Source organism: Stegostoma tigrinum, chromosome X (assembly GCF_030684315.1).
Source record: "Stegostoma tigrinum isolate sSteTig4 chromosome X, sSteTig4.hap1, whole genome shotgun sequence".
Classification (NCBI taxonomy): Eukaryota; Metazoa; Chordata; class Chondrichthyes; order Orectolobiformes; family Stegostomatidae; genus Stegostoma; species Stegostoma tigrinum.
The window spans coordinates 12,131,255-12,152,294 of NC_081404.1; the positions used below are offsets into that span (position 1 = coordinate 12,131,255).

At 46.0% G+C, this 21,040-nt stretch overlaps 1 protein-coding gene across 1 annotated transcript; it reads right to left on the reverse strand.

The window, feature by feature from the left end:
- Positions 1 to 742: 742 nt before the first annotated feature.
- wnt10b (wingless-type MMTV integration site family, member 10b) lies at positions 743 to 12,060 on the reverse strand. Its single transcript, XM_048523614.2, has 4 exons — positions 11,960 to 12,060; positions 11,543 to 11,805; positions 5,817 to 6,181; positions 743 to 1,339 (listed from the first exon to the last, which is right to left on the reverse strand). The coding sequence occupies exons 1-4, from the start codon at positions 12,022 to 12,024 to the stop codon at positions 881 to 883; spliced, it is 1,152 nt and encodes a 383-aa protein (XP_048379571.1). The 5' UTR covers positions 12,025 to 12,060; the 3' UTR covers positions 743 to 880.
- Between the last annotated feature and the right edge of the window lie 8,980 nt (positions 12,061 to 21,040).

Sequence of the window (21,040 nt, forward strand, 5' to 3'; positions counted from 1 at the left end):
ATGAGGGTGGGGGGGGGGGGGGGGGGGGGAGGTTGTGTGTTCATTCTGAAGATGCCACTGACCAGACAATGAGCACAGTGGCAATGCCAACTGAAGTGGGCATGCGCTGTGAGAAAGTGGAACAAACTCAATTGACAGGATCATGCTGGAGCCCCTGTATGCGGTAGGGAGGTTTGGCACAGACTGTCACCTCAGTGATAGCAGGTGCAAGTTGAAGAATAGATCCAAAAGTCAGGAGTGGGACAGGTCAGCTTTTAAAGAACTTGGAAACTCTAATCCCCAACCCTCCACCCGCCCACCTCCCCCACCAAGCCCACACCAAGCTGAGCTAAGAAGAGAAACCGTGGTATTTGAGATGGCCTGTTAAGACTTCTACCTCCTTGATAGCTTCCTCTTCTCAACCACTTGCTGAAAGGATTAGGTGATACACAAGAGACCTTTAACAAATTGGCTGAGGAGACAGTAGGAACTGCCGATGCTGGAGAATCTGAGATAACACGGTGTAGAGCTGGATGAACACAGCAGGCCAAGCAGCATCAGAGGAGCAGGAAAGCTGGCTTTTCAGACCTAGACCCTTCATCAGAAAATCATTTAGGGTCGAGGCCTGAAACGTCAGCTTTCCTGCTCCTCTGGTGCTGCTTGGCCAGCTGTGTTCATCCAGCTCTACACCTTGTTATTTTCAGCAAATGTGCTCTCCCCCCATAACGTCCAACTGATTCCTGTCAAATCATTCGCGCCACAAGCACAGCCCCAGTCATGTTACACTTGGGTACACCTTTTATCCATCAAAATATATGGTGCGGGGGGTGGGGAGCGGGGGAAGAGAGAGTCTGTATTGCGTGAGAATGAAGGTGGCCCGGTGAGGACAGCTTTGTGATGGTTATTTGCACACGTTGACCCACTCGGTCATCCTGCACTCGTCGCACAACACGTAGCAACACCAGTGGAAACGACAGTGGCAGCGCTCACTGCGGCTCTGCTTCAGGATGTTGTGACCTCTCCCACAGCACAAGCTGTCACAGTTATCCATCCCCTGGCTCGTTTTATTGCAGACCCTTCCCCGTGTGCCTGGGGAGTCCGTGCCAAGGTCCTTCTCACAGAAATCAGGAGATTTCTCAAAGTACACCATGTCCTTGTAAATCCTCTTCCGGTTGGGCTTCAGGCTAAACTGGCCTGTGTTTTTATTGTGCGTTCTGATGAAGACCGCGTTCTGGAATCGCTCCTTCAACACAGCCCCGACCCGACGAAAATCAGGGGTCACCTGCCAGCAGGTTTTAAACTGGCAACTGCCGGAGGTGCCGTGACATTTACACTTGCGTTTCATGTTGTCAATCACTGCCTGAAATTCAGAAGAAAAGCAATCAAACAGAAATAGCAAAGGAAGGTCTGCGGCAATGAACGGACGAGCTAACCCCTCTCCATCACCCTCTTAATAAAACACACAAATCAAAGTGAACTGCATGAATGATCTGATAAGACCTCTGTTATCAGATGTCAGCCTATCCTTGCCGGACTGCATGTCTCCTGGAGCAGTCAAATCTCTGATATACTTGGAAGTCTCTAGCGGTCCCGCTCATAGTTAGCCGGGAGGACAAAGGTGTGCGTGGGGGAGGGGGTGACCCTTCACTGGGGGAAAAAAATGAAAGAGAAAGACTTGCGTTTATATAGCGCCTTTATACCTTCAGGGCGTTCCAAAAGTGTTTTTTTTTGCGTTAATGAGGCCCTTATCGACATGTGAACACTATTGCAAGGTGGGAAATTCAGCAGCCAATTTGCGCACAGCAAGCTCCCAAAAGCAACAATGTGATCAGATAGTCTGCTTTTGTGATGGCGATTGAGAAATGAAATATTGGCCAGGACACTGGAGAGAATACCCCTCCCTTCTTCCAAAACATTGCTGTAGAATCCCTTCCAAGTAGAAAGGAAACTATGCCAGGAATATGGAAATGCGCAGCACCATGTCCACACCTATCATGGAAAAAGCAGGGTAAGACCTGAGGTTTGCTACTGTCTTTGTGCCTTCTCACTGTTTGTTATGTCAAGTTGGTCTGTTTCTGTGTTGTATGACTCAATGACTCAAAGCTCACAATGATTATGTCCGTGCCTGAGGACCAGCTAAGAATAACACACATCACTTACAACCTCACCCAGAGATTTTAATGGGCCGAGGTCATTGCAATGTTACCAACATCAGGGGTTTAATATATTCCTGGCCGATCTGTGACATTGCTCAGAGTGGCTCCTACCATCTTATGGCTTGTATCGCTCTCTTATTTTGTGCTTCTGATTTCTCTGTGCAACTTGTCTGTGTTTCACTTTCGGTTAATTTGTTGCTGGTCATGATATTTGTACCTTATGATAGCTTATCTGTATTTCTCTCCAGCAATTTGTATGGACACGTAAGTTTACCAAAAATGTGCATGGGGATGCCATGATATGTGTTGAATGATATTTGTCGTAATGACTGTTTGTTTGCAGTTGTAAACTGTTTAATGTCTGCTTTGTTTTATCAGTGAATCGGTGCAACATAGTGATCTGCTGGCTTTCTTTTCTCAAAGGATTGTGTATTTGTAGTGGGATGTATTGCTGATTTGTTATATAACAGATCACTTGTAACATAGCTCAACTCTGTTGCCACCTCAGCTCAAGTGACCATAAAGACCATCAGAACTGGGAACATTTGGCCCCTTGAGTCTACTCTGCCATTCAATAGGATCATGGCTGATGCACCATTCTTCACATTCACTTTCCGACCTTTTCCTCATAACCTTTGATTCCCCAACTGATCAAGAATCTATTAATCTCAGCCTTAGATATACACAAAGGACTCCATCCCCACAGCTGTTTGTGACATGGAGTTCCAAAGACTCACGACCCTGTGAGAGAAGAAATTCCTTCTGATCTCAATCTTAAATTGGTGCCTCCGTATTCTGAGATTATGCCATCTGGTCCTAAACTCTCCCATGAAGGGAAACATCCTCTCAGCATTTAGTCTGTCAAGCCCCTTAAGCATCCTGTATATTTCAATGAGATCACCTCTCATTCTCCTAAATTCCAATGAGTAGAGTCCCAACCTATTCAGCCTTTGCTCATAATATCCATACTAGTGAACTTTCTTTGAACTGCCCCCAATGAAATGATATCTTTTCTTAAATAAGGGAACCAAAACAGCTGTCAATACTCCAGATATGGTCTCACCAGCACCTTGTGCAGATTGTGACATAGGATAACCTGCAAGTGGCCAAGAAGGATTCCAGATAAACCACCCTCAGTTGCTACAAAATGAACTTCAATGGTGAAGATGGAAAACAATTGTGGGATTGGGCACCAGCATTGGCAAAAATGATGGTAATGCTAGACAAGTCCATCCAGAACCAGAGCAGAGGCAAAGACAAACATAAGGTAAAGTTCATGAAGAGTGGCGTGGAAATTGAAAATATTAGATTAATGGTAGATTATTCAAGAAATAAATAATGTTGAAAACAAGGCCAAGATCGAGAGCCTAATGGGACTAAATAGGAGCAAAATTCAAAATCAAAAATTCAGCGAGATATTAAACTTTAAACGAGAAAAAGTGAAAAAGAAAGTTACCAAATGCAGTAGAGAGAGTTCTACAGCAGCTCTGAGAATAAATCAACAGGATTCCAAGACACTGATGGTAAGGTGACAATCAAGTGAAGACTAGCATTGAGATTCCTGCTGTAGTGCCAACTACCATCCTAACAGTAAATGTAGTCATCTTAAAGGGAGAATTCTCACAGGAAATGTTTCCATAGCAGTTTGCAATGGAATGTGCAACTGCTTTTGACATATTATAGATAGATACAATGAATAATGAAGGCAAAGGACAGGTGTGGTGAGCTAAACAGCCCTTGTACTGTGCTTCCTATCATTCTATCTAATTTATTATCCACTAAAATTGCAGAAATGAACCATCAATTCTTAATTCATATTACATTTTAAATGATCATCTGGAAAGACTTGAACAATTAAAAAAGGTCTGTCACCAGATATAGAAGGACTATTAGAAACAAAAGTAGAGATTGCTGGAAAAGCTCCGCAGGTCTGGCAGCATCTGTGAAGAGAAATCAGAGTTAACATTTTCTGGTCCGGTGACCAGAGGTTCTGTGGAAGGGCCAGCAGACCTGAAATGTTAACTCTGATTTCTCTTCACAGATGCTGCCAGATCTGCGGAACTTTTCCAGCAATCTCTACTTTTGTTTCTGCTTTCCAGCATGCGCAGTTCTTTCGATTTTTATAAAGAAGGACTATCTCAGTGCTGGATGAAAGATTCAATAAATAAAACTTATGAGTGAAACTCTTGTCTTTAAAAAGTGAGATGTGGTACATGGAGGGACATTTCTCAATGTGATAGTTTAAGCATTGTGTGTATGTGCACCTGGGTCCCATTAACTCATATCTGTCTGGTTTCAGTTTGTTTGAGTGTGGGAGGCTTTCCCTCAAATTACTGGAGTCAAGAAATTGAGGATGAGCAAAGGATAATCAAAATCACATCAGAAAGAATTGGAGATGGGGGAGTTTCCTGATCAACTTCCTGCACACACTGAAAATAGACTCTTTCTACATTGAAGCATAATAAATTCAAAGTAGAGAGAGCTGCCAAATCAGTAAAGACTACAATATAGATTCCAGTCAGACATAATCCTAATCACAGAAGGCAGTCAGTGATGCAGAACCACGATTCTCAGATAGTTACGAAAGGTGAGGGGTGGCGGGGGTGACGGACCCTCTGTTCTTACTGAGTGGTCCAAAGCCAACAGGACAACTAGCAGGAGGAGGTAAGTAATAAAAAGTAGACAGTGTCTTCAAACTAAAATGAACAATTTGTCAATTTGAGCCAATATTCTGTCAAGGTCACATAGGCATCATAACACCCCCGTGCCAAAGCTTGATTGTTCCAACTAGTCACTCAGCTCAGTGGCACACAGCTTATTCAAATGTGCTTTCAGGATAACATGGATGTATAAATTGTTAAGGATCAATGTTAATAACCACCACATTTCATACGTCCTGGCATATAAACTGCAGCCTCTTCTGTTCACTATCCTGATCTTCATGCTCCTGTGAAGTAGGTTTGGCTGAGTATTTAACATCTCTAATAAGATGGCTCTGTTGGATTGTTGAAATGACCAGAAAAAGGAAGGCACAAGCCATTTTTTTTTATTTAAGAGAAGAGGATGCTCATCCCCTTCTCTCAGATTGCATAAGTCTTGTCTTTGGTTTGCTCTGGTCTCTTGTGAAGACGATCGGCTCTTTCCTGGAACGCAGCCCAAACTGTAATTAGCGACACTGGCTCGATCGAGACTCTAACGATATCAGCGTCTCACTCACAACTAGGACAGGACAGGACTTCCCCAAACCTGGTTTTCAATTCTTCACTGCCTGCCTGAGTGACTGAACTGCTAACACTACCGATGTCCTTCTTTGCCTGATTTTAAGACAAACAAACGGATGACAATTCAGCAGGCACAGGTATAATTTCCCCGTTGGTCGACGCTTGAGCGCTGCTCGTACACTCTTTAGCGCCGCTAACATGCTGTTTGGCGCTGTTCAGCACTCAGATTAGCAGGAGCAGCTTTTTTTGTTCCAACTAGTGGGATATTGGTTGCTGCAGAACTGAAATACTCTAAAATTCTCAAATCATATTAGCAAGATAGAATTGGAATATTTTAAACTGACCTTCCTTTAATTTCAGAGTAAACTAAGGATCAATTTCACAAACACAGGTCAGGGTCTGGATAAAATGACAGGCACCGGACTGAGAATGAATGGTCCATACACACAGATGTGTTTACCTGTCTTCCTAGCTTGTTGTTGTGCAACCTCATTCTCCCGTGGATGTCTCTCGAGGTTTCCCGGGAGTCCAGAAAATCCCTGGAGAACTTCTCCCCGAATTCGATGTCGTGGTTACAGTCTCCCCGCTCCCAGGAGTCCTGGAGGCCGGTGTAACGCTGTTCGGGCTCAGGGATGGAAACTGGGATGCCCTGAGTCAGCGCCTGCACCCGGAGCTGGTGGAGCTTGAAGCGCAGGTTCTGGTCGTCTCCCCGCCGCTTCAGATCGCAACCGCAGCCCCGGAGCTTCCCCAAGCTACAGGCTGTCGCCACCGAATGAGTCACCCCCGCGGCCAGCAGCGAAAACATGAAGGCGCTTTCCCGAAAACCTGCTTGGGCACAAGAACATGTGGGTCACCAAGGTGCAGAGTCCAAGGTTTTACAAAGTTAATTGAGAGACACCTCCTAGCGAAGCTGTTCACTGAACCCGAAGGTTGTTGTAACATTGCTCAGTGGGAGAGACCTGTCTGGGAAACTTAACACAGCCACCACTTCAGAATGCTGTCCACCTCTTTCCACACATTCACGCGCTTCCCAATGAATTTACATGGGGACAGACGGAGGCCATTCAGCCTCGCCAGCCTGTTCTGCCATTCAACTGCATCCCTGATATGGTGTGTTATCGACCACTCGGGCTTGCTGTGACAAAGCACACATTCACTTACCTGTTGCATTTCACATGACTGTATTTCAATCGCATATTGCATTTCACTTAAATGTGTTTCACATTCATGCACATTCCACATACATGTTGTATTTCACATGCATGTTGTGTTTCATATGAATACGTTTCACATTCATGCACATTCTGCAGGTATGTACTTCACATGTGTTGTATTTCACATAAATGTATTTCACATTCATGCACGTTCCACGTACATGTTGTATTTCACTTGCATGTTGTCATCTGGATCGATGGGCAGTAATGGTAGAGCATCCAATTTCTTTCCATTACATGGCTGACCCTGAATCTCTTATGCTCTTACTGCCTGCCATTGTGTTAAGAGGATTTGCAGGTTGAATCTTAACCTGTTTGGCTCTGTTATGAATACAACTTCCCTGGCTATCAAACCCTGGAGTTGGACTTGACCTAGAGCTTCCTTGGCGTTGGGGAAGAGTGTCCCCTACCTAACAAAAATCTATCACCTCATTTTTGAAAGTTTTGATTCACCTCCTATATCCACAGCCATTTGGGTTGAGACCTCAGGGGCGAGAGGGGAGAGTTTGAGATTCCCACTCCGATTGTGTGAAGATGTGCTTCCTGACATTGCCCCCAAATGGCCTCACTTAAATTTTAAGGCTCTGCTTCACTTCTGAATACTTCACCCTGCAACCCGTATCCCAAGTGAGGAAAGTGTTTCTTTCTAGAAGCTCTATAAATTCCTTTAATAATCCTCAATGGGCTCACTACTTAGCCTCCAAGCTGAAGGAAATACCAACCAAGCGTATCCTTTAAAATTCTGTACAATTTCTTTAACGTATAACCTGATGAATCTGTACCCATTCCAAGGCTCAAACGTCTTTTGTAAGATAAAGACGCTTTAACTGAATGCAGAACTCCAGATGCAACATCTGACGATAGCATCACTTCCCCTCTGTTGTATTCAAGTTTCCTTGAGATATTCTTCATTCTAATTGTTTTGTTGTACCTTCCTAATTTATTTCAGTGATTCATGTTCATGGACTCCTTAAACTCTGTAGTCATCTCGAATTCTGGCATCTCATTAGTTGGGAGAGAACTAACTGTCTAGGGATGGGTGGGGTGGTGAGTAGGGCATTGTAACTGGACTAGTTGGTAACTGGCAGAATATAAAATTAGTATCAGTGATGGCGACCATAACAAACATCATCCATAGTTGTAAAATCATATCTGATTTAATATTGTCAGGAGTTAGATGGTTGGTTTTGACCAGCATGGACATGGTGGGCTGAAGAGCCTTTTTCTCTGCTGTAGATCTCACTGACTCTTATGTCCTTTCGGGCAAGAAATCTGTCATCCCTACCTGGTCTGGCCTACAGGTGACTCCAGACCCACAGCAATGTGGCTGTAAACATATGAATTAGGAGCAGAAATAGGCAATTCGCCTGTCAAGTCTGTTTCACCATTCAATAGGACCATAGCTAATTCCAAATTTCCATCTAGCCTTTTCAATACTTTTTAAAAAATGTACATGAGCTGATGCAGAATACCCAAAGTTGGTAGAGGACAGCGTTTCTATTATCAGGGACTGAGTGACTGCCTTGGATATTTTGGTTTTGACATTTGCTTTTATAAAAGGCAGGTGTTGCCTAATATAAGATAACAAGGTTTAGAGCTGGATGAACACAGCAGGCCAAGCAGCATCAGAGGATCAGGAAGGCTGGTGTTATGTTTAGCTTGTAAGCGAATTGTACATTCTCAAATGTGTGCAATACACTTGAAACAAATAGAAACAAATAAACAAATAGGATTTAGAGGGATATGGGCCAAATGTTGGCAAATAATCAGTTGGGTCAGAGAACTGAAGACAGCAGATGGAGTTTAATTTGGATAAATATGAGGCATTTCTTTTTGGGTAAAAAAACAAGGGCAGGGCTTATACAATTAAAAGTAGGGCCTCTGGTAGTGCTGTAGAACACAGAGACCCAGGGGTTCAGGCGCATAATCATTTGAAGTTTGCATCATATATTAGATAGGGTGGTTAAGAAGGTGTTTAACACACTTGCATTAATTGCTCAGACCTTTGAGTATGGAAGTTGGGATGTTATTTTGAGGTTGTAAAAAACATTGATGAAGCCTCTTCCGGAATACTGACTCTAGTTCCGTTCACCCTGTTATATATTATTAAAATGGAGAGGGTTCAGAACAGATTTACAAGCATGTTGCCAGGAATGGAGGGTTTGAGTTATAAGGGCAGGCTGGATAGGGTGGCACTTCTTTCACTGAAGTGTAGATGTTGAAGGGTGACCTTATAGAGGTTTATAAAATTGTGAGGGGTATAGTTAAGGTGAATGGCAGTTGCCTGTTCCCTGGGATGGGGAATTCCAAGGCAAGGGGGTATGGTTTTAAGGTGAGAGGAGAAAGATTTTAAAAAGACATGGGGGCAATTTTTTTCACAGATTGTGGTTCGTGTGTGGAATGAAGTTCTAGAGAAAGTGATGGTTGTGGGTACAGTTACAGCATTTACAAGGCATTTAGATAAGTACATGAATAGGAAAGGTTTGGAGGGATATGGGCCAAGAGCAGGCAGGTGGGACTAGTTTAGTTTGAGATTATGGTCAGCATAGACCAAAGAGTCTGTTTCGGTGCTGTATGACTCTCTCGCTTTGATAACCTTTGATTACCCAATTAACAAGAATCTATCTTCCACCACCTTAAAACTATTCGCCAACCTTGCCTCCACTGGTTTCTGAGGCAGAGATTTCCAAAGTTGCACAACTCTCAGGGGGAAAAAAATCCCCTGAAAGGGCAGCTCCTAGCTATGGACTCACCTGCAATTAGAAACATTATTTCCACATCCACCTCGTCAAGACAATTCAGGATCTTATCACCCGCTCCTAAACTCCAGTGGGAACAAACCCAGCCTGGGCAATCTTTTCTGGTAAGACAACATGCCCATTCCAGTGAACCTCCCCGAGCCTGCATTTAAAACGCTTCAGTGGCATCTGTTGTGGTCTAACAAGGCATTTAGTGAAAGGCAAATACATTTTCACATCAGACTACATCCCATTCAATATTTTTTCTAAATTAAAGCTTCTGATCCATTCTCTGTACACTTCCCATACATTGAACTTTATCTGCCCACCGCTTGGCCCAGTCACTCAATCTGACCATGCAAAGAGAACCACTGAAGAAGTGGAGTGAGCAAATATCCCTCAAACTGCCTCCCGTCAGTCGGACCATTAACCCGCGTACATGATGGGGATGGTACGGTGAATAACGGATAGCCGCTTGGCTTGGGTTCATTGCAGATGTTTGTTTGGTGCGAGGCGGGTTGGGATCATGTCGTGCAGGAACGATTCAACCACAGTCAACACAAACCAACCAGAGGTTTTGTGCATATCTGCCATTCAGCTGGAACATCTGGTTTTATTTGCATTTCTTCGATTCTGCAAGAACCTTTCTTCGTACAGGAACGGGGCGGGCTTAGTGTATAATTTTTTTTGGGGGGGGGGTTGCGGAAGCATAGAACCACGAGTCAGGAGATTGCAGACTCTTCTTTACAGATCAAAGTGCAGTGACATCGCTGCCTGGGGATGGAAAAGGCTGGCGTTTTCTTTGACTCTACAGCACGTCAAAGCACTTGACAGCCCATGGAGTGTCCGCCAGCACGAGAATGAAGGAGACAATTTGCCCCAAACCAGGGTCTGGCCGCATCTTCCCTGAATAAATCGCTGATGGAACCACATTGCCTGCATTTCGCGCTCAGCGCTCCTTGTAACACATTTAACGCCAAACGTACGATGCACTGTCAAATGTCTGCCCCCCATACCGTCCTTCCCATCAGTTTCTCTCTCTATTTGGACCCAAACACCCACCAATCGGTCAGGGCCGTTTTGCAACCCAGCATTTACTGGGACTAGAAATCAGGGAAGCTCATACAGGCCAGATCCGTCAAATGTGAAGAATCCACTAATTGACTGCAATCTCCTACCTGGTAACTTTGTGGCACAGTGGTAGTGTCCCTCCCTATGAACCAAGGAGGCCCGGGTTCATAGTTCTACCAGAGATGTGTAGTAACATCTCTGAACAGGTTGATGAGGAATTCTGAGTGCCCGGAGTTGGAGTGTTGAAACTCTCGCGCTCCCAGTTTGCAGTAAAGTGAGGAGTGCTCCTCGCTGGCACTGGGGGGAGATCGCGGTCACTGTCGCTTCTGAGCAAAGGACTCGGAATTCATGGGAACGGACAAAACCTACTCGCATTCTGGCAGCTTTAAAAAAGATTGCATTTTGCTGTCGGGATGCTGCGTTCGTATAGCAGAAGGTGTCGTAATTCAGCGGTGAGAAGACAATCCGGACAATGCAGCCGCTGCTGCTAGGCTCCACGCTCGCTGTGTGAGGCCAGTGGTGAGGCAAGCAGCTTCCTCCTTCCCCCCTGCCCACTAAGCCCAACCCCACCAGCCACCAATCCCCCAACCCGGCACCGGGCGGCGAGCGGGTTGGGGAGGGGGGGAAGCGCTGTCACGCTGAACGAATACCCGAAGAGTGCAAAGTGTGTGTGTGTGTGTGTGTGTGTGTGTGTGTGTGTGTGAGAGAGAGAGAGAGGGTGTGAGAGAGAGAGTGTGTGTGTGTGTGTGTGAGAGAGAGAGTGTGTGTATGTGTGTGGGTGCGTGTGGGTAGGTGGTGGGGTGTGTGTGTGGTGGGGGTGTGTGTGTGTGTGTGGTGAGTGGGTGGTGGGGTGTGAGTGTGATCCATTTAACCCAAAACTATATCTAAGTCCCTCTTGAAACAGTCAATGTTTTGTCCTCGACAGTTTTCTCTAACAGAGAATTCCACAGTCTCCCCACCCCCTCGGTGAAGGCATTTGTCCTCATCTCAGTCTTAAGTGGCCTATTCCGTATCCCTAGGTTCTGAGGAGAATTCTGGCTGTCCTCTCAAGAGGTCTGAACTTTCCTCCTCTCCACCAGCTCTGCAGCCTGTCCTCACTGCCTACCACTGGGCTCATTACCGAGTGCCAACTCTCTCTCTCTCTCCATTCTGCTAGTGCCTACCTCTGCTCAGGATGACCGTGTCCTGTAGGACCTTGCCCCCGTTCTCCAGAGTCGAACAGTTCCACCTCTGGTCCCAGAGTTGATGCTGACATTCGTGAATAGCAACTTGGATTCCCTGCACAGCGGCGGCAGTCACATCGGGGCTGCGGACACATAGGCCCAGCTGGCGCTTGCTGAGACCCGGCAAGGTCAGGCACACCGCGTTGGCCGTCAGGATGGGTTCCAGGGGGATCTTCAAGCCCAGAATCTCGTTCCCAGCCACTCTGAGGCAAACAACAACAACGAGAAATGAACGCTCGAATAGAATGAGCAGCCTGTCCCCAAAGGAGAGGCACTTGACATCTCCCTGGCAGAGCTCAGGGTGCCCATGTAAAGGTGGCGACCTGGAAGAATGAAACCGCGTTATTGCTCCCTTACCCGGAGAGAGTGAGCGAGATGGCGAGGAGGAGAGGGACAGGTCTGGAGATTCTTGGAGCAGCCATGCTGGGGAATTGAACCGGCGCCGAACAGTTCGGGTCGATGAGCGGGTACTAACCTCTACCCGCGCCACCCCCCTCCTTCCCCGGTCCCCTGCCCTCCTGTCTTCCCTCCTTCCCCCGGGACCGAGCTCTCAGATCCGGGCTGACAACGGTGCAATGCCGTGCTCACGGGGTCATGTTTGAACGCCCCCGTTAGGCTGTGGTTTACTGCCGCCGGGTCCGTCAGGATTTAAAACAAAAATCTCACTCAGAGACAGAGGGAGGGGTGGGGGTGTGGGGTGGGGGGGGGGTGGGGGCGGTGGGAGGTGGTGGTGGGGAATCCCCACCTCAGTTCAAAGGCAGATTGAACCGAGATAGATGTCAGTCTCAAGTAGCTGCGCCGGGGACACCGCTGAGTGCTCTCTCGCTCTCTCTGGTTCTGCGTTTCACACTGGCCCTCACTCTCACGTCTTACCCCCTGTTTCTCACCGGCCCCCAAAACACACCCTGTCTACTCTCGGTCCCTCTCTCTCTCCTCTATCTCCCTCTCCTCCCTGCCGCACCACCTCCCCCGCCCCCGACACAACCTTTTGATTCTCTCTCTCTTCCTGGATCAAACACGTTCTCTGTTTGAAATCAAACACTTTGATCATCATAAATACTCAAATGGAATCTTTGAAAATTGAACTTCATTTGAAGTGCATCTGCGAAAGGAGGGAGCCAGTGTGACGTTGGAAAGTTATTTTTTGCAGTACGCGGAGAGAGAGGGAGAGAGAGAGAGAGAGAGGCGCAGGCCTGTTCTCCTCCCGCACCCCAACTTTTAATCGCACCCCTCTCTCTGAATCATCGAGACTGTGATCTCTCTCTGTCTGTCCTATACACGAGCGGCTGTGGCAGCCTTTAGTTCAATGAGAGCCGCTGGGGCGGACAATAAAGGAAACGTATTGAGGACTCTTGGGGGAAATCGGGCACGACCCGAGATCGGGCATCGTTAATGGGCCGTTGATCCTCCTTTAGCCCCATCCAAAGTTCGAGCAGTTTATCAAAATATATCCTGAAGGTTTTAGCAATTGGACATTCGCGCCGTCCATTGGTTTTTAATCATAACTAATAAATATTAATGGATGCTATTGACATCAATTAAACGCAGCATTGTGTATCTAAATATTTCAGATGCATAATCGGATTCAGTGCTTCAACGTGATCCCATCGCCTTCCCATTTTTCTTTCTTTATGCACATCCCATTATTGACCCTATTTCAGGGGCTGCGTTATTTCAAAACGCGCACAAAAAATACAGGACACCTGTGGCTACTGTTGACAGCCTCTGCAAATCAAAGCGATTCATTGCAGGAGAAACCCTTCGAGAGCTTTCCCAGAAACGTGACAACGCAGATACAAGCCTTTTATGCATATATATGTACATACAATGGGGACGCAGAGAGGCTGGAGGCGGGGAGGGGTGGGGTGCTGGTTGGGTGTGTGGGGTGTGGTGACGGGGGCGTGGGGTAACAATTGGGAAATTCGCCAAGATCAGCCGCCTCGAAGAAAGGGAAGGTGTATATTAGACGGGGAACGGAGGGGAGACGGTTTGCAGTACTGGGAAAACGGCAGAAGAGCCTCCGGGGCTCGCCGGCGAGTTCCGAAATGGCAGAAAAAAATCAAAATGTACCAGGTGCTTTGCTTCTGTCTGGATATCTCCACTGTCAGTTGCAGAGGCCGCTACCGTCTCTAGCTATATGCTGGGCGGCTGTGCGCACTGACAGGGTTAGTTCAGCCTGGTCAGTCCCGCTCGCCCAGCCAGTGACCGTCCGTTTTGAGGAGTATTGGAGTTCGCCCGCTCAGATTTTCTCACCGTCACGCCCCAACCCCTTCCTGCCTCATTTCAGATCGAACCCCGAAGAAGTCGCGCCAGATATGGTAAAGCTATCTGTCCAGGTGAAAAAAATGATCTTAGTTAATGCACTTAGACTGCAGTTGGTCTACACCACAGTCTGTCCCAGCTGGATGTGAAATAGGACCAGACTGCTGGAGGCTTCATCTCTCCCTATCTCTCTGCTCGCTCTCAGGAATATAGCCGTGACCTTCTTCAGCACCTGGGCTACCATCATTCACTGAATAGCGCGGTTTGACTCCAGGGGTAAGAGTTTCCTCCGAAAGTTGGACTTGGCCTGAGCACATTGGAGCTTCGCCATTCCCTACTCCTGTCACACACTGGATCCCGAGATCCCAAACACAGCCTTCACCATTCCCAGGAAAGGTAGACTCAAAGGTAAAAAGCCGCGGGAATTGGTGGGTGGCTGGAGGTTTCATCATTGACCACATTAGCAGCCGCGTCCAAAAACGTGCAATTTTTAAATTGTAGCGATCAAGATATGCAGGCAGGCGCGCTAAAGACTCAAATATTGCTCAGTGCAGTGATAACAACGAACAGAAGGAATGGAGCCCTCTTTGATGTGCGGTGAACGGAATCAGCAGTAGACAGTGACGTTACTTTGCGTGTGGCATGAACACTGTCTGTGCACATTTGAAGTGTCGTTTTGATGCTTAGTGTGCCCTTACTGGCTGCTGGACCGAGCCAATAAGCTGCCAGCTCTGTCTTGTTTCGTGAACATTTGAGCAGCTTCTTTAATGTTGTGCTGTGTGCGGGATGCTTTTCCGAAAAATCACATGAAATCTCCTGACAGCTGAAGATACAAACGATATGCCAGTTCTTCTGGAATCTATAGCTGTGTACCATGAGTCATTTTCTGGCGTAAGGGTCCTCAATTTGCACTTTCTACTCTTAAAGCATCGCAATGGTAAGGGGTCAAAAGGATCAAAGAGTTTCAAAGTGTCATGTGGCCAGTTGTCCCGATCTGGTTCACGACCAAAGGAGTGACTGAGTTGTCAAGCCCATTGATCCCAGTCTGTGTGCAGGAACAGGCCAGTGCATAAAGCACACGTGCACACATAAACACACACAGGCAAATAACTACACACACTCAGGGGCACATGAATACACACACACACATATATACACAGGCACATAAACACACACACACACACACACAGGCACATAAACATACACACACAGGCACACACACACAGGCACATAAAAACACACAGGCACACACACACACACACACACACACACACAGGCACATAAATATACACACACAGGCACATAAACACACACAGGCACACACACAGACACAGACACATAAATATACACACACAGGCACATAAACACACACAGGCGCGCACACACACACAGGCGCGGGCACATAAATATACAAACACAGGCACATAAACACACACAAGCGTGCGCACGCGCGCACACACACACACACACACAGAGGCACATAAATATATACACTGAGGCACATAAACACACACACAGGCACATAAACATACACACACAGAGGCACATAAATACACATGCAGGCCTACATAAACACATGCACAGGCACATAAACACACACAGGCACATAAATATATACACACAGGAACATAAATACACAAAGGCACATAAACACATGCACAGGCACATAAACACATGCACACACACACACAGAGGCACATAAACACACATACACAGAGGCACATAAATACACACACAGGCCTACATAAACATATGCACAGGCACATAAACACACGCACAGGCACATAAATATATACACACAGGCACATAAATACACAAAGGCACATAAACACATGCACAGGCACATAAACACACACACAGACACATATATACACACACACACAGGCACACAAACAGATACACAGGCAGATAAATACACATAGAGGCCCATAAATACACACACAGGCTCATATACACACACACACACACACACAGACACATACACACAGGCAGACAAACAGATACACAGGCAGATAAATACACATAGAGGCCCATAAATACACACACAAGTGCATAAATACACACACAGTTACACAAATACATATACAAGCACACATATACACATGCAGGCACATAAATACACATACACAGAGGCACATAAATACACATACGGGCCTACATAAACACAGGCACAGGCACACACGCACACACACACACACACACACACACACACACACACACACACACTCATAAACACACACACAGGCACATAAATACATACACAGGCACATAAATACACATACACACATGAGCGTGCACACAAGCACATAAATATATACACAGGTACATAAACACACACACACACAGGCACATAAATACACATCCACACATGAACAAACACACAGGCACATAAATATATACATAGGTACATAAATACACAGACACAGGTACATAAATACATACACAGGTACACAAACACACACACACAGGCACATATATACACACACATAGGCACATAAATACACACACAGGCACATAAATATACACACAAGTGCATAAATACACACACAGGCGCACAAATAAAAAAATACAGGCACACATATACACGCAGACACATAAATACACACAGGCACATGAATATACACATAGGCACATAAATACACACACAGGCACATAAATACACATGCAGGCACACATATACGCATGCAGGCACATAAACACACATACACAGGCACATAAATAGACACACAGGCACATAAAAATACACACAGGCACATAAACATACACACACACACAGCCACATAAATACACACACAGGTGTGTAAATACACACACAGGCACATAAACACACACATAGGCACATAGATACAGACACATAAATACACACAGAGACACACAAATATACACACACAGGCATGTAAACACACACACAGACACATAAATACACACAGGTGCATAAACTCACACACAGGCACATAAACACACTCACAAGCACATAAATACACACACACAGGTGCATAAATACAAACACAGGCACATAAATAAACACACAGGCACATAAACACACACATGGGCACCTAAATACAAACACAGGCACATACATGCATGCAAACAGGCACATACATACACACACAGGCATGTAAATACACATACACAGGCACATAAACACACACAGGCACATAAACACACACACAGGCACATGAATACACATACACACAGGCACATAAACACACATACACACAGGCATGTAAACACACACACAGGCCCATAAACACACACACGCGCGCGCACACACACACACACACACACACACACATCAATACATACACAGGTGCATAAATACACACACACTTACACACATGCACACACAAACGCAAACACAGATGTAAACGCGGGGGCACACAATTGCACACATACACATGCACAGACAAATACACGGACAGACAGTTAAATGTATACACAAATGCATAAATACACAAGCAGACACACACAAACACAATTAGAGCCCAAGCGACCAGCTGTCTGACACTTCAACACACCACCGTGTTCCTTTGCCAACATTTCTGTTTCAGACTTGCTGCCGTGTTCAACTGAGCAATGAGGATCAATTCAAGCTGGAGGAACATCTCCTCTTCCATCCAGGCACCTTACAGCCTTCAGGGCTCAACACTAAGTTGAACAACTTCAGAACGTGAACACCCTCTCCCTTATTTATTCCCTGCCCCACCACCACCCCCACACACCCCAGGGTCCCGTCCTTCGGGGAGTGCACCCAGCACAGCCAACCCATTTTCAACGATACAGGATTAGCACCCATCACAGCATTGTTCTCTCACTTATCACCAGCAATCTCTTTGTTTGCCTATTCCTTCTCTCTCTAAACACCTTCCATACGTACTTCACCACCTCCTTTTCCCCAGCACTACTCTGTCATCAGCATAAATTCCATCTTTCCCGAGTTACCTTCAGTTCTGACGGTGAGTCACTGGATTCCAAGTATTAACTCTGTTTTCCAGTATACAGATGCTGCCAGACCTGCTGGCTTTCTTCAACACTTTTTGTTTTTGTTACTCGAGTCTCTAATCTTGTTCACTGGGCAGCAAAGAGTCGTAGAGGCCTACAGCACAGGGGAGAAAAAAATCCCTTCGGTCTATCGGGTCTGCGCCGGTCGAAACAACCACTTGACTATTCAAATCCCATCTAAATACGTGTTAAATGTGATAAGGGTTTCTGCTTGTACCACTCTCACAGGCAGTGAGGTCCAGATTCCCACCATTCTCTAGGGGACAAAAGTGCCCACATCGCTTCTCAACCTTCAGCCCTTAAACCTTAAATCTATGTCCCTTGGTCACTGACCCTCCAACGAGAGGAAAAGTTTCTTCTCGACTACCCTATGACCCACATAAATTTTATACCTCTCAATCATGGCCCCCCATTCCCCTCTGCTTCAAGGAAAACAGCCCCAGTCTTTCCAAGATAACAGGGTGTACAGCTGGATGAACACAACAAACCAAGCAGCATCAGGGGAGCAGGAAGGCTGACGGTTCAGGCCTAGACCCTTCTTCACAAAAATTCTTTTTTATTTCTGAAGAAGGGTCCAGACCTGAAACGTTCTGAGGAAGGGTCACCGAACCCGAAACGTTAACTTTTTTTTTATTGTTCACAGGTGCTGCTAGGCCTGCTGAGCTTTTCCAGCAACTTCTGTTTTTGTTCCATGTATTCACTTGCCTTGTTTGTCCTGTCCGTGTGCACCACCTCAGACTTATCCAGAATGACACAATTCCAGCTGTTTCCCAGTGCCAATCAAAAATTACTTTTGACGGTTATCGCTGGGTTTGCTTTATTAAAGATTACAGCACATGAAAGCATAGACCAAATTTTAAGGTTGCATTGGAATGTTTTCAAGATGTATGTTTAATAAATAGAAAAATAAGAAATGCCAGAGGTGTTGAGAGGGTAAATGTTTGACCGTAGTGAGTAGAGAGGAAATCTTGAGGAGTCGGTGGTGATAAGATCTGACATTTATCCTTGCAATGATATGTCAGGGAGACGGAGCGCGGAATTCCTGCTGCTCCGGCCTCACTGAAATCGATGGGAAAATCGGAAAGACATCACTCCATAGGCCAAACGTGCATGCTCCAGGACAAACCCACGCATTCTGAAAGCGAAAGGTACTGACTTCGGTTAAACTCTTCATTGCTCTTAAACACCGCTCGCTGACAACCGTATAAAGTGGGCGATATTGGATCATACCGTCTGTAATCCATCTCGCCAATTTCCACGCAACATTCGGGAGAAGTGTAGAACATGGGGCCTACCCGTCGCCAAATAACAACACAAGCTTGCAGCTTTCCTAACTTGAAAGGTGTTCGTGCAGATGAACACGGATCAGTTTGCACACACCATGCACTTCGACAGGTTTCCGTACACAAAAGCCAACACATGACCGACACGCGCAATAAACCGCTATCCCATCCCATAAACACCCCAGAGACAGCCCCATACCCTTCCTCATTATCATTCCCCTGTTCACGTTCTCCCCCGATTCACTCTCACCCTGCCCCCATACACTCTCACCCCGCCCCCATTCACTCTCACCCCGCCCCCAATCATTCTCCGCTCCTCCCCCAATCCGGTCACTTCCCCCGTCCACCTCCCCAAAGTTCCTCCCTTACATCTCCCACATACACGTAACTAATCACGTACACCTCTCTGTGATGAGAGCTCTAAGGCTTAGAGTTGAAGAGGCCAACACTGCCACACCCAGTGGAAACCACGTCAAACCAGTTGTTACAGAGATAGTAGGAACTGCAGATGCTGGAGAACCTGAGATAACAAGGTGTAAAACTGGATGAACACAGCAGGCCAAGCAGCATTACAGGAGCAAGAAGGTTGACGTTTCAGTCGGGATTTCAGTTATGTAATATTCTGTCGTTGCTCCGAGTTCCGCGTGTTGTCAGAGGTGCATTGGAATCACAACTGTGGGAAGGTAGTGTTGTCGTAGCAATGTCACTGAGACATCATCCTGAAATCCAGACCAATGCTTTTGATGGAGGTAAAGGGTAAACGGGTTCAAATCCCACCATCGCAGATGATGACATTAGAATTTAATAAAATCTGCAGTTGAAAAGTTTTTTGTTGATGATGTAACTATTGTTTTTTTTTAAAAAAAAATTCTGATTTACTCATACCCTTCAGGGAAGGAAATTTGCGTTTCGTTACCTGGTCTGGCCCACATGTGACTCTTGACGCACAGCAATGTGGTTGACACTTAACTGCCCTCTGGGCAATTAGAAAAGGGCCATAACGGCTGTCCTAGCCAGCGGTACTCAGATCCCACGAATAAAGATAAAGCTGAACTGTATTTGCATCTCAAGTTATAACACACCAAGTGTAACATGTAACAGATGCCCAGACAAAAATAAACAAAGAGAGATGATCCATTCTGTTCATTGTCGAACAAAGTTACCGAGGTTGTAGACTTGCTCGCTGACCCGGTGGGTTTCCTTGCAGACGTTTTGTCATCTTGCTTGGTAACATTGTTAGTACCCCTCCGGTGAAGCGTCCGTGTTCCGTCCCGCTTGTTATTTATACGCTACTGTTTGCTGGGTGGTTGGTATCGCTTCCGGTTCTGTTCTTCAGTGATTTGTATATCGGGTCCAGTTCAATGTGTTTGTTAATGGAGTTCCTGTTGGAATGCCAGGCCTTCCAGGAATTCCCTGACATGTCCCTGTTTGGCTTGTGCTATTATGGATGCGTTGTCCTAGTTGAATTTTCGCCATTCTTTGTCCGTGTGTATATCATGACCAGTGAGAATTGGTCTTGTCTCTTGGTGGCTAGATGGTGTTTGTGTATCCTTATTGTCAGTTTTCTTCCAGTTTGGCCGATGTAACATTTCTCACAGTCCTTGCATGGCATTTTATATATTACATTAGTTTCGTTGGTTTAGGTATGGGGTCCTTCACATTTGTCAGAAGCTGTACAGGGTGGTTGTTGGTTTGTGGGCTGCCCTGATACCTAGGGCTCTGAGTAGTCTCGTGGTCATCTCTGATAGATCTGTAATGTACGGTAGGGGGCTTTTAAAAAGAATGTATACCCATAAAGCACAATCCGCCATTAACACTGTGACAGACCACAACACGGCCAGACAGACGGCCTGACATTCCAACAGGAACTCCATCAACAAACACATTGAAC